This window comes from Scleropages formosus, chromosome 20 (genome assembly GCF_900964775.1).
Source record: "Scleropages formosus chromosome 20, fSclFor1.1, whole genome shotgun sequence".
NCBI lineage: Eukaryota > Metazoa > Chordata > Actinopteri > Osteoglossiformes > Osteoglossidae > Scleropages > Scleropages formosus.
In genome coordinates this window covers 15,000,573-15,015,045 of record NC_041825.1, presented here as the reverse complement: position 1 = coordinate 15,015,045, position 14,473 = coordinate 15,000,573, and the positions used below count along the sequence as shown (strand labels likewise).

Sequence of the window (14,473 nt, the reverse complement as noted above, 5' to 3'; positions counted from 1 at the left end):
AAGTCAGCTTTACACTCATTTACCCATTCATACAGGGTAGAAATGAGCATTCTTACTGCACTCTGTCCATTCAGGGTCAATACATTCGTCCGGGGCGGGCAGTACAGCGGGAGTGGGATTCGAACCAACAACCTTCAGCCTGTGCAAGGCGACGGCTCTACCCATCACGCCACCTGCTGCCGGACAGCGGGCTTTCGCTGCATTATATTCAAGTGTGTTCCTATCGGTGCGGCTGCGCTTCTGAAAAGCGAAGCGCGATTTCTCTTTTTCGCCCCCGATGCGCTCTAAGCCTGGACACGGCCGGCGGAGCCTCGGGACCTCGTGTCGCTGCCAGGGAGCCGCTGAAGCGCGGGGGGGAGGGACGTGTCCGCTGCACGAGGCGGCCGCTCGGTGGAGCGTCTCGCTGCCACAGTCCCCGGCGAGGCCGGAAAGCGCCGCCGCCGCCGCAGCCGCAGCCGCTGCGCCTCCGAGTCCCCGAGTCCGCTCGCTCGCTCACCCGCCCGCCGGCCGCCGGAGCAGGAATGGCGTCGCTCGGCTGAAACTCGCGCACTTCGTTCCTCACCAGCTGAACTGTCGGCCGGCGCCATGAACCTTTTACCGTCCAACCCGCACGGGAACGGCCTCCTGTACGCCGGGTTCAACCAGGACCACGGTGAGCACCTTTTAAACTTCATTCCGCCTCTTTGTCCTCGTTATTTTCTAGCCGTTGTCGCTCGCTCGCTCGCTCACTCACTCACTCACTGACTGACCGACCGCCGAGGCCCGTCCACAGCAGGGCAGCGCAGGAGCGCAGCCGCTCGGCTCAACGGCGGGGGCCGCTGAGCTCTCACACCCGCGGCTTTTTCCGCGTTTAACGCAGTTTTTTAACAAACATAATTAAATATATATATGTATGTTATAGAATTCTTTCCGACCGGGTTTCGTTACATTCTCGGTTCCGTTCTCAGTGGAGACATGATGATGATGATGATTAAGCTGGACTGGCGGAACTCCCTGCTGCTGCTATCATCTGGTGCAGGAGTCAGTATGTCCTAAGTTACACACGGGCTTTTAACATTTTTCTTCATAATGGAAATAGGTGCTGTGATTTTCTGCACTTTTCCGCTATAAACGTGCAGATGTGAAGCGAATGAGAGCCACGTAGGAGGTTTTCCACTCCGCACTTGACTTGACTCTAGCATGTTAGCTTGTCTGGCTAACAGGACCGCTGCAGAGCACTCGGCTAACAAGAGTGAAAATGTTACTGTGGTCGGGACTACATTGTCAGAAAACAAAGGAAAGGATGTTCGTGGGGGAATAGTGGTGTTTTTTTGAGTTTTGCTCGGAGAAGGGGGCGCATTTCGGTGTGTCGTGCGGGGCTCAGCAGAGAGTCAGTCGCCCCCCGACCGGCCCGGGCTCCTCCGAACGCGGCCTCACGTCTGTCACGAGCCCCGTCTCGAGCCCCGTCTCTTAAACCGCGTATAGAAGTGAAAATAACTGCCGCTCTTCTCAGTTTTTCAACTGTGCTCCTTTCCTTCGTCATAGACTGAGTGCAGTGAACGACAAGGAGCTATATTATATATTTATAACGCAAATTTGCTTGTGTGCTCAACAACATCCGCCACTTTTCACGTGCATATATATATAATGTGTGTGTATTTACTATTATAAAAACAGTGTAGATGCAAACCATCACCCTTTCCATCATTAACATGTAGAGAACGTGTTAAATCGGACGCATCATTATCCTAGGCTTAAGGCAGATGCAGCACGTTTGAAGGTGACTGACTGGCAACTGGGAGACTCTTCCCTTCTCTGCTTTTTTTTTTTAAACTTCGCGTTTTAAGCGTTCTGGGAAAGACATGATGGAATTGAATTATCTACAAAGGGACACTTCCATTTAACATCCTCAAAAAAAAAAAAAATAAAGTAACCCTCTGTTTTCTTCTTAGTGTAATTAGCTTTTTTTTTTTTTTTTGCACAGTGTGGCTGATTAATATTATTAAAATTGATTTGATTTATCTTATTACTGAATAAATGCACCTCTGTACACTAGTCACGTGGGTTGGTGGGGGGGGTCCCCATTAATTTGATTAGCTTTTGATTAAAAAGTGAATGAGTTTTTTTCCAATCATTGCCCTGAGCTTTGACGCAGGAGGAAGTTCCCAAGGCTCCATCCTGTTTCACTTTGGTGCCTTTACTCTGTGCGCTTCCAGCTTTATTTGTATGTTTTTTCCGAACTTGATTGAAATATTAGATGGCCGAGCAATTCGGAATATAGTGCTGTCCCCACAGTGTTTCGGAGCTGTGTCTAGAGCTCTCTCCATGGGATCTGAAGGTTGTTGGTTCGAATTCCGCTCCTGCTGTAGCATCCTCGATCGAGGTACGGGCTAAATTAATAACAATAAGAATACCCTGCTGTATAAATGGGTGAGCTGTTGAACGTTTGACTGACATTTTAAGTTGACAAAGTCATAAGCTCATTGAAAGATGACAACCTTTCAAGCAGAAGTGAGTGTGAGGTCCTAAGTAACTTTGCGCTCGTTTGTGGTTAAAATGCTTCCAAAAACTGCTTAGGAATGGTTGGCTTTAAAACCTTAGTGAGTCAAAAATGAAATGGGTCATTAAAAATGCAACCCAAGCTGAAAGCATTTTGTTTCGCTGCGGGTATTCAGAAATGTTCGGTCATTAAATTATTTGTTCACTCTGGATTTTGCACTGCACCCTTCTTCATGTAAAGCCTTTATTATGTACTTCAGTGTATTTACCAAAAGTATGTGACAGTTGGTATCAATTTTCCTTTTTCTTGTAAGGAATGTTTCTGTGTTATACCTTTTCAAATAAAGTTGACAAATGTACTAACGTGGACTTTTTCTAGTGCTTTCTTTGGCATTATTTTCCATTGTTCACGTCTAACAAGTCTTATCTCTTTATGTGGATTATACTTTGTAGCATAGGTTTCCCGTCCACAGCGCTCCCAGTTTTTCACCCTGTGCGTCTGGTTACCCTACATCGAACAGAGGTTATTGAAAATAGATGGGTAAAAAATGTATTGTAATCTGTGAGGTGTTGAAGACCAAGAAAGAAAACCACGTTCTATACTGCAGCTTTCCTCGCTTAAAGTTACTTTTTGCTTTTGCCTTGTTTCTCCTAGTCTAACTGTCGTGAGATTTCATGCAAAATGAGGGCTGTATTGGCAGTGATTAGCATCTTTTCCATCTGTGGCCATCCTTATGTCATTGTCATTGTGGGTCTTTTCAGTCATTGTGTGGTCATTGCTGAGCACCTTGTGAGGGGTCTCATTTGTATTTCTGATGGCCTGTGCAGCTCTAATTACTGCTGAAGTAATGGCAAGAATTGCTGTCAGTTGTAATTAGTTGCAATTATGCATCCATAATATCCTAGATGATTAACTGTTGCACATGCCTGCTTATTGTGCTCATGCGTTTTCTACTTAACGACTCAAAACATATTCAGATTTTGATGTACAGTGCAGCCTGTGGCTTTTGTTAATCTGCATCACTGCAAGAGAAGTTAAATTGTATACCGACTTAGCATGCTGGGGTGCAGTCTCAGCTGAAAGACGTTGGCATCAGGCTTTGTGACATATTGGCCCCCGTGGCTGCATCCTAATGTGAATGTAACCCTCCTTATGTGTAATGTAATCCTAAAGTTGGGTCTAGTACAGCTGGTAGCGTAGTGGTTAGAGCTGCTGCCTTTGGACCCAAATGTCGCAGGTTTGAATCCCACCTCCAGCTGTAATACCCTTGCTCCAGTAAAGTTACCCAGCTCTGTAAATGGGTAAATGATTATAAGTAGCTTAACATTGTACATCGCTTTGGAAAAAAAAAAGCATCAGCTAAATGAGTATATATTAATATAACTGTATAGAGGTGTATGGAGAGGTAAAGTGGCAAAAAGGTTGTTTGGTAGAAGCATCTGTGAAATAATGGAATAAAGTGATGAAGAATGAAGAGAGACAGTAGAAGTGAAAAAGTGCTGTTCCTTGAGTGATGCACATCAAAGTTTCCTTCAGCGTGTAATTATTATCATTGTCAAGAAGTATCATAGGAGTAGTAATTATCGTTGGTTTTGTAAGAATAGTGCTGCGCCGTTGTATTGTTTCTATAAAGTTCTGGTATTTATTTTAGTGACAGTTCCATCATATGGTACCGAACCATTTCCCATTTTCTTTTGTTCTCAGCTGAATGTGCACAATAAAACAGTGATTACTTCTGAAGCCCTTTGCTTTTTTTGCCAGTTTTGAAGGTTTTTTTAATGTGACAGCTGCATGGCGATACCTTGATTCCGTGGTAAACTGTAGGAAAACATGTGACTGGCACAAGGTTGCCGGTGTCTGAGTCATTTCGCTGCAACAGAGAAGTTCGTACTCCTCCATTCGAGACAGGAAGTGCTATGGGCGATGGGCCTACTTGCCGCTAACTAGCTGGATAAAATTGTGCCGAAATTGTGCTGAAAACCAGTGGTCCGGTAATTAATAGTGCGAGATAACCGTCCAGGCATTCCATCAGTTTCTCTGAACATTCACTGAATAGGGGCAGTTGTCTTCTCATTTTCTATGTACTGTGTCTCTTTGGTTTTTTTAGTACTTATTAAACTGAATGTCATTTCGAAGAAAGATGAGCAGTTGTAGTCTTTTACTAAAAGAATCTCTGTCCAGCGTGACCTGATCTTCTTTTTTCCTCGGGATTTGTATTTCGAAATCCGTGCCGTGTGCGTTAATTTCTCTTGTCTTCTGATGTCAGAACAGCGTAACTAAATTTTAATGCTGCCTTAAACCATCGTTCATTGTCTAGATGTGTGGTGATCAAGCACACAGGCTGTGAATGATTGTAATTGTGTTCATATTATCCGTTTAATTTATTTATATTCCGTTAATGTGCATATTTATGAATGTGTACAAATGTATTGTCAATCTCAACGTTGCTGAATAATAACCAGAGATGAAGAAAATCTGTGGTAGATTTTTTTTTTTTCCCCTCTTTCTTCTCCTGTCAATCTGGACCTGAGTTGTGTGTACATTACAAAGTGTAGTTTTGTTAGTTTTTACTTTGTCATGGTTTTTTACTTCAACTGAATGTATGTGACTTTCTTTTACAGCTCATGTTTTCAGTAATTAACAGTACCTTACATGTGAACGTTGGTATCGGACACTTGTACTTGTCCAGCTCTTCCTTTGGCAGTCATTTGAAGCCAAATGGACAGATTGTCTTGACTGGTGAGGTATTTATGCCTGAGTTTCTGATGAATTTGGAGTAATGTACATTAGAGTTATATATATATATATATATATATATATATATATATATATAGGCTTTTATTCAAACCTAGAAATACAAAACTGCTCAAAATACAAGTAACATAGTCCCCAAACCTGTGTCCTGAAGGTTACTCGTTCAAATTCCAGTAGGAGCCCTGCTGGAATATCTTCTTGCAAAATATTGAATCCCAGTTGTTCCAGTTTCATAATTTCAAGCTATATAATGGGCAAAACTAAATGGGTATAAATGGGCAAGTCTTTGTGTGTAAAAGTGTTGGTCAAAGACAAAATAACTGAATTGGGAACATTTTTGGGACGAAAGGGAGACGTTTAGTAATGTTGAACTGTTTAAACAGTTTTTTCATCTCTTCTAGGTTGCTTTGCATGTGGAATGGAGAATGGATTCCGAGTATACAACACAGATCCACTGAAAGAAAAAGAAAAGCAAGGTATGGACGCCTAGTTGATATCTAGCTGAAGTAGAAAATATTGCAGATCCTTTATAGTTTTAGAAAAAGTGAACTGGCTGTGATGGATGGCAACAATGAACGAAACATACCATTTCACTTTCCTGTGACTGCTGTGCTTCTGCTAAAAACATTTCTGCTCAGATTTTACCTGAAGAGGTCTGGGTCTGCATTGATTAAATGAAATAGATGCAGTCATGATGCATTTGTTTCATTATTCATTAATAATGAGACCTCAAAGCCTGAGATTGATGTCTGACTTTATTCTACATCGTTTTGGAGTGGAAGGATACATTTCTGTCAGTGTTATTGATGTATCTCTGACATGAATGTAGCTTGAATCAAACAAATATTTTAGTTCTAAATGTTGTAAGTTAATATCTTTTTTTTTTTTTCTTTCAAATTTTTTTTAAAAATAAAACGCGTTGCACATTTGACTCGTATCACAAGACCAGTTCAGAATTTAAGTGACGTTCTTGTTTTACTGTTGGGCACAAAGGGAGGTGGGATTTCTCTCTTGTGACCTGTTATTTCATGTGTGTCTCCTCGCTGTCATGGCATAAATTCACAGTAAATGAAGTTCCGTCATACGTTCCAAGACTCGACTCTTCAATAAAGCGTCATTAACGTGGAAGCACTTTCTGTTTAAATATAAAATGATTGTGCCAAAGCTCCTGGGATTCTTGCTTATGTATGTTTGCAAAATGCAATTCCAACTTGTAATGTGTGTCTGCCTCTTGTTCGCACACTTCCCCGAGTGAAGGCTAAAGGGCACGCTGGATGCTTCTGTATATTTTTCAGAATTCCTTGAGGGTGGTGTGGGTCATGTGGAGATGCTGTTCCGATGTAATTACCTTGCACTTGTCGGAGGAGGAAAGAAACCTAAATATCCGCCAAATAAAGGTACATCTGCATCTTTGTCTATACAGTAAGTCATGTCAGTAGAAGGATTGTTCCAGAAATTTTAGCAATGCACTGCGGAAGGAAGTGGAAGCAAATTGGCTGGCTCACTGACTTTGGCAATGGCAGTGTATGATTGTATTACCTCTCCTCACCTAAAATAGATTTTTTTGGTGTTTTGGTTAATGTTTTGGGGAAATTAAATAAACCTGTCCAGAGGGGGTGCGGTGGCACAGCGGGCTTGGCTAGATTCCCTCTCTCTGGTGGGTCAGGGCTTTGAGTCCCGCTTGGGGTGCCTTGCGATGGACTGGCGTCCCGTCCTGGGTGCGTCCCCTCTCCCTCCAGCCTTACGCCCTGTGTTGCCGGGTCGGGCTCTGGTTCGCCACGACACCACTTGGGGACAAGCGGTTTCAGACTGTGTATGTCTGTGTCCAGAGGTTTGAACCTAACTGGTTTTATAAGCCAGGTATGAAAATACTAAATTACATATTCCCAGTATTTCTAATAGGCAAAATTCTAAATTGTTCCTGGACTTGCAGAAGTTTCCTTAGAAATCACCCAAAACAAATAATCATACTAAATAACCATTAGTAACACAATAATAATGATAATTTAAAATAGTCCTTATCAAACTGTCATGTTTTATAAGGTGTTACTGTTATTGTGTGTATTAGTGTGCCATTGATATTTCATGTGCAATTTTTGTGACACTTTTCCAGTGAGATTGAAAAGTATCAAAACACAAATTTAATAAGCGAACGTCTGTATTATGAGCGTATGGAGTATTGGCGTATTGCGACCATAACAGATGACCATATTGACCGAGGGCTGGCAAAAGCCTTCTAAAATGGATCAGAAGAGACATTTTCTGACAAGTGTACGTAAATATATTCAAGTTTTATTTACGATCATTGTGAAGAACTACATCATATGTGCTCATTAATGTGCCCTTCCTAGTCATGATCTGGGATGACCTGAAGAAGAAAACGGTGATAGAAATCGAGTTCTCCACAGAAGTGAAAGCAGTGAAGCTTCGGAGGGACAGGTAGTTACAGTTAAATGTCCACGTTTCTAAGCTCTTCATTCCTTTGCCCTTGAAGTGTTTGTAACATTCAGACGGCACACTTTGCGCTTACTGAACTTGTAAGCGGCCGGAACCCTCCTGCGGATCCATTTCTAAAACCTTCGGAGGCGTTGTCTGAAGCTCGGAAGGGGATTTTTAAGATGAGCTGCAGCGCTCTCCGTTCCGCTCCGCTTCTGCATGGGGAAAGAGGACTGATGTTGAATATGCCGTCAGCTCTCGGGCTTAGACATATTTAGCCACCGGTGGTTTAGCTTGGAGCTGCTCCCTCCGCCTGTCTGCGGCATCCACAGATTAGCCGAATGTTAAGTGGTTCCCTGCGCTTTGCTGCCAGGTGTTCCGTGCCATAATGCATTAATTCGGCAGCGTCCTTCGCTCCGCTCGGATAACGTCCGTCTGCTTTCAGGATCGTCGTAGTTCTGGACTCCATGATCAAAGTGTTCACCTTTACCCACAACCCCCACCAACTGCATGTGTTTGAAACCTGCTACAACCCCAAAGGTAAGTGCTTCTACTGCCCCGCCTTTCTCGGAATTGGGCGGTTGTACTGATTTCAGTCAGTTACTGTAAAAGATGGTAAAACGAGTTTTTAACGCTTTGTTTAATATAGCTCGGTAAGTCTCTTGGGATAAGCCATTTATGGATCGGTATGTCCAAGTTTGGGCCTGAACTTCCCCTCCCGAGGAGTGTAACCATCTTTTGGTAACATGAGACAGCTGGACCCTTTAGATATCTGTATTGCTCAGATTTACTTCGCCTCTTCTAAGTGTAATAAACTGCACGGGGGTTGTGCAGGGGCAAAGCCAGGAGTTCTTAGCGCTTTTATGGTTACCTGCTCTCATGTCTCATATTACAGGAAGCTCCTCTGTTTGAACATGTTGCAGTTTGACTTGAATCGGGCCGTGCTGCGGTCTTCCTCTGCAGGCCTCTGCGTCTTGTGCCCCAACAGTAACAACTCGCTGTTGGCCTTCCCCGGCACACATTCTGGCCACGTGCAGATAGTGGATCTCGCCAACACGGAGAAACCACCAGTGGACATCCCTGCTCATGAGGGGGCGCTCTGCTGCATCGCTCTCAATCTGCAGGGAACACGGATAGCCACAGCCTCAGAAAAAGTATGCCGGGGCCTTGTGGGTCCTGGGACGATGGTTATCGGCGTTGTCCGGGTCCTTCCGGTGACGTGCTTTCCGCTCTTCGATGGCGAATCGCCGAGTACAAGGCGCAAAGGGCGTACACGCCGATGTGCATTTATCGCTTCATTTATATCCTTTTCTTATCGCAGGGGACCCTGATCAGGATATTCGACACCTCTTCTGGACACCTGATCCAGGAGCTGAGGAGAGGTTCGCAAGCAGCCAACATTTACTGGTGAGGCGATGCCGCGCTTCCGAGATGCCGAACAAGTCACGCAGCCACCGCCTTGATAGCAGACGTCTCACCCCGCCTGTTCTTTTCCAGCATTAACTTCAACCAGGATGCCTCACTCATCTGTGTGTCCAGTGACCACGGCACCGTACACATATTTGCTGCCGAGGATCCTAAAAGGAACAAACAGTCCAGGTGTGTGTGTGTCTGTACAGTGTGAGCAGCTGAGATATTAACTAATATAATAGTTTCGAGGAGCTTTTCTCCACCTTCAAATTGAACACTTGATCCATTTGTACAGATGGGCTGTTTCTTAATGAAGTTTAAGTATGTCGTTCAAGGGTACAAAACTGGGCTCACTTCTAGACCTTAAACCTGCTGCTTTGTGGTTCCTTTTGTTACCTGCTGACTTTATTGGACCTGTTGTTGCCTTTTGTGAACGATCGCCACTGTGACAGGTGTCTCCTCACAAGTCGCCAGCGCAATGCTGGCCGTACCCCGGCGTAAGACCGTGGCCATCTGTACTTTTGCACCCTGAATGTTAAACGATGCCTTTAAGATATAGCTGCTTCATTGATCGGTTTTTGTTTTTCAGTTTGGCTTCTGCAAGCTTCCTTCCCAAATACTTCAGTTCCAAGTGGAGCTTTTCCAAGTTCCAGGTCCCATCCGGCTCCCCCTGTGTCTGTGCCTTTGGAACGGAGCCCAACGCGGTCATAGGTATGCGGTGGGTGTGGGGCGACTGGGTAGCAGGGCAGCGACCAGAGTCGCTTTGCACCCTCTTTTCACGGCTGAATTCCGAATGAGCAAATACGGGATTGGGCGGAAACCAAGCAGGAAGGGGACTCGGATCACTTGGCTGCTGCTCGGCAGGGATGTCAGCGTTTTCCTATGGGCTGTTTTCTCGGCGAAGCTTGGGTTACAGCCTGCCGATGAGCTAATGCAGCAGAACTTTTGGGGTGTGGGGGTTGGGGCCGCCTGTAGTTGGGCAGAAGGTACTTTGTGTAACACGAGGTTAAGGACAACACTCAGCCAAAGCATCCCTTAGCGTCCTAGATTACCGAATTTGTAATAGCTGAGGGTGGGACTGGACAAGGGCGTGCTGACCTTAAGCCACATGTCGGTGAGAAATCGCCTCCTGTGCTGCGCTCTGTCAGCTCTCTTATGCTGCAGCCTCAACCCTGGTTTTACCGTCGTGACGTGAACAGGGAAGTTTCTGTGAGTTTTGCAAAAAAACAAGATAAAGTCATTGAAAACCTTTTGCAAATTCTAGTCTTGTTTGCGCATTTTACATCATACCGATTGAGTTTTGTTAAAACACTTCCACAGGATCTGCTTCTTCTTTCATCAGTTCTAAAGTGCAGGTTTTGCAAGGCGCACACACTAAATCTGGGTGAATCATTTTTTGGAATGGCTGGCCATGGAACAAGAGGCACTTGGAAAAAGAACAACTGGATCTGTGTGTGTGTGTGTGTGTGTGTGTGTGTGTACGAGTCCCTTACGCACAAGTGGCTACACTGCCACCCAGTGGACGTATCTTGTATATGAAATTATTTAACAAATTTACAGAGAACCTTCAAACCAAGTATATATATATATATATATAATAAGGACTAGTGTTTTCTGAGTAAACAAAAACATCGCTTAATAGCTTCTTTTCTGTTTCTCCCACCCAGCCATATGTGCTGACGGCAGCTACTACAAGTTCCTGTTCAACCAAAAAGGGGAGTGCTCCAGGGATGTCTATGCACAGTTTCTGGAAATGACAGATGAGAAGATCTGAGCCCCACTGACACCACCCCTGTTTTGTTTTTTGTGTGTGTGCTTTTTTCTTTTCTGTTTTTTTTTTTTATTTTTTTTATTTTTTTTTAAGGGGCAGCTGCCTCATTTCACACCTTTCTGCTGAAGACGGACACTAACAGCACATCAGTCAGTGAGAGGTGGGGGTGGGTACTGTCACAGCACAGTAGTCAAACGAGACGTTGGCGGAGGGGGCATTAGTACACTTTACCATGTGCTCTGTGGAATTTTTACTTCCTTGGTCAGAACTGAAAACGTTCACGTTGGTGGTCAGCTGGTGGCCGAAAGACTATCCTGACCAATGGCAGAGCAGCGTTGAATCAGGTGTCCTCAGACATTTTTCCCTTGATGGACAATTTTTTATGGCTTTTCAGAGTGATCTACACTAGCCACATACTTTGAAGAGGTCCTGTTGTGGTATCACACTAAAGAATGTATTCTATAGTATTTGGTCTGATTTGTAAAAGATAGAATCCATTCTCCTAGATCAGTAGGTATAAACTTTGTTGAGTAACACCACCTAACCAAGTGTAGGGAGTGCCTCTATGCTTATTTGAAGAAGAGTTACACATATATACAAAAAACCTGTTAGCACTAGAATTGATTTTACTCACTGTATAAAATAATATGCCATATGGAACCTCTGTAATTGTAGACATGTATAGAAGAGAAAACATTTTATGTTGAAGAATGTGGTTCTTCATTTCGTGTTACTCGCCTGTATGTGCAATGCTCATATATTTTTTGCATTCCTTTTTCAGCAGTGTTATGCTGCCAACTTTCAGTGCAGCATAAAGAGCCACCTTGTCTACAGCATGCCACTGGTAACAAATTAATCTGAAGTTTCCTCACCTGACTGTGAGGAGAGAAAAAAAGGCACTAATTTTGTCACCAAAAGCATTAATTCCATAGGTTTACCATAATGAGAGCATACCTTGTTAATACTCTAACTGTACAGCGAGAAACAGGACACTTGTTTTATTTCTATTGCAGACTTACTGTGATTCTTGCAGATTAAAAAAATGGAAGGTAAACAGAGTGGCGACCTTTGGATTTTACGCAGCTTTAAAGCAGCAAACTGTGCAGCGGTAGGGTCTCTAGAATGCGCTCGGCTATTTTTGTCTATAATAACAGGCTCTCAGCAGGCCAGCTCCGCCGTTTCCACTTCGCCGTGTGAATCTGGGTTTGGCCGTGCCTCCAGCAGTGCAGCTCCACGGTCCGCACGGTGCCGCTGGGTCGAGGTGTACTTACCGGTTTTGGTCACGAACCTTCTTGGACTTCATATTCATCCTGGCAGTGAAGCAGTGGGGTTTGACCTGAGACTGGTCATGTATGACAGTTGTTTTTCTATTGTTTACGGTTCTGTGCCATGTAATCAGCTGGCGACCTCCTGAAATACCTGTAGATCAGCGCTAAGCTTGGAGAATAATTATACCTTTTTCATACATCTTGATTACAGTATGCATCAAAATAATTCCATCATCTTGTAACACTCACATTGTTCAGCTGTGTGTGTGTATATGGTATGTCTGCCTGTTTAACCCTTTTTGTTGCATATTTAATGTTTTCATAGTAAATCAGTGTGACCTTCTGAGATACAGGGCCAGTTGTAAATGTTGAGGAACAGTCAGCTTCCAGTAGGTTCACATCAGTCGTGAATTCTGCAAACGAGGGCAAAATTAGGAATGTTGCTGTGACATTGTACAATTTTGATGCTTTGTTAAAATTAAAATCTGTTTGTTAATCCAGTTTTTATATCCATGTTATCTGGCTTGCTGGAGGCAGTGTTCTGTTTGACAAATTGTATTTTTCACTCGTGCCATTATCATCTAAACTTTGAATGAGGGCCAGCTGTTTAAGAGTAACTTTCAGACCAGTTCAGTCTGCAGTCTAGTTTACGTTGTCATCGGTACATCTGTACAATGTCCATTATTTTGACCTCACTTGATGCGCAGTCAAGGTTTTTCCTCAATTGATAAGATTTGCATTTCTTGTAAGATGGTTTGTGGCCCAGGAGTGACCTCAGTAAGGTAACAAAGTTTAATTGTTTCAATAAAATTTGAATTTTTGTTGGTTCATTGTCAGCTAAGTAATTTTCAAGGGTACAGAGTTTCCACAAATATGTCTATGGGTGACAGAGTGAATCTCCTTGAAACCCTTACTTTATAATAATTTTAAATTTGCCACCTTTATCTCCTTGGACTGGGTCATCAGCCAGGTAAGCATAATATTTGACAAGATACCCGAAACAAAAATTTTATGAACTAAGCATGTAATACAGCGCAAGGTCACCGTTTGCCTTCAGTCCTTCTTGGAGGTTCCTGCTGCTTTCTAGTGCACATTGGGTTCTTTAAAGAGAGCCTCTAGGTCACTGAGGAATGAAACTGGAGCTCTCGAAGTTCCTGGGACATTTGGGTCTGGTGAGTAGGGAGACGGCGGAGGATGTTTTTCAGGACTTGCACCCTACTGTTCCTCAAACGAGTCTTCGGTCAAGCAGCCTGGGAACACTGTGAGGAAGGAGTGTTTACACCATGGGACGGGGAACCTACTCACCTAAAGTGCTCATACTCTTGGCCGGTAGAGCCAGGGACTCCCAGCAGGAGCCTACACCCACTGCAGCTCCACAGGCTGCCTTTGGATAGAGGCACGTTGCCGATGGCCACCAGCTTCACAACACCTTTTACTGACAGCCGGAGGCCCATGTGTCTTTTACGCCTATGTTGGTGTCAATCCATCTACAATATTTCCCCCCTTTGCATGCGCTCATGTTTGACAGCATGTCCCTGCTCCACCTTGCGTGCAGGTTTTCCAGAGTGACATGTAACCAGTGCCAACTATTATCGACCGCTGGTCCTCATACAGTACACGTTCAACTCAACCGGCCCACGTGTGCCGCTGATGAAGCCTGGTGCTGAAACATCTGTCTCTGACCACTGTGGCCCTTTGTAAAACATTTATACATTTCCAGTTGTACTCTAGTTCAAAATCAGAAAACCTTTTATTTGGCATTCCTGTTACTTTGCCAGCTGCTGCGAGCAGGGTTCTGAACCTCTCACGGTTAACAAGTATGGTTTGCACCAACCAAACGCATTGATGGGCCCCGATACCTAGGTAAACGTATGTTTACTACACAACAGGTAAGTCGCCAGCTCACGTACCATCGTCTGCCTAATGGGACTAATTTTCATTAAGGGTTATTGTAAAGTCTGTCACGTCATAATTACATAAATGCCAGGAAACAGGTCTGCATGGAAAAGTGATCTTCGTGCAGCTGCAGTGGGGGGGGGGGGGGGGGAATAAAAATTAACTGGTCCTGTAGTTCCTTAATGTGGGTAGTTTTTTTTTATTTCAGAATGTATAGGCAAGTAACTTGGTAAATTTGGTCCTTTTCATTTTTCCAATTCCTAACCTGCTGGCAATGATCAGTCTTCACAGATGTTCTCGTCATGCTTTGGAGTCAGTGTGAAAACATGGAGGATAGATACACTATGTAAGGTTTTTAAATTAATTTATAAAAAAAAAAAAAAAAAAAAAAGGAAAAAAGCATTTTACCCACTGAAGCAAGAACAAACATCACTTTTTTCCTCTTTGAACAAATACAAT

The 14,473-nt window shown here is 43.8% G+C and overlaps 1 protein-coding gene across 1 annotated transcript; it reads left to right on the top strand.

Annotated features, from left to right (window-relative positions):
* wdr45b (WD repeat domain 45B) lies at positions 1-12,946 on the top strand. The gene is made up of 10 exons (XM_018761377.2): positions 1-652; positions 5,635-5,709; positions 6,529-6,630; positions 7,585-7,672; positions 8,115-8,209; positions 8,633-8,823; positions 8,991-9,076; positions 9,167-9,268; positions 9,669-9,790; positions 10,747-12,946. The coding sequence occupies exons 1-10, from the start codon at positions 586-588 to the stop codon at positions 10,851-10,853; spliced, it is 1,035 nt and encodes a 344-aa protein (XP_018616893.1). The 5' UTR covers positions 1-585; the 3' UTR covers positions 10,854-12,946.
* Positions 12,947-14,473: the final 1,527 nt, after the last annotated feature.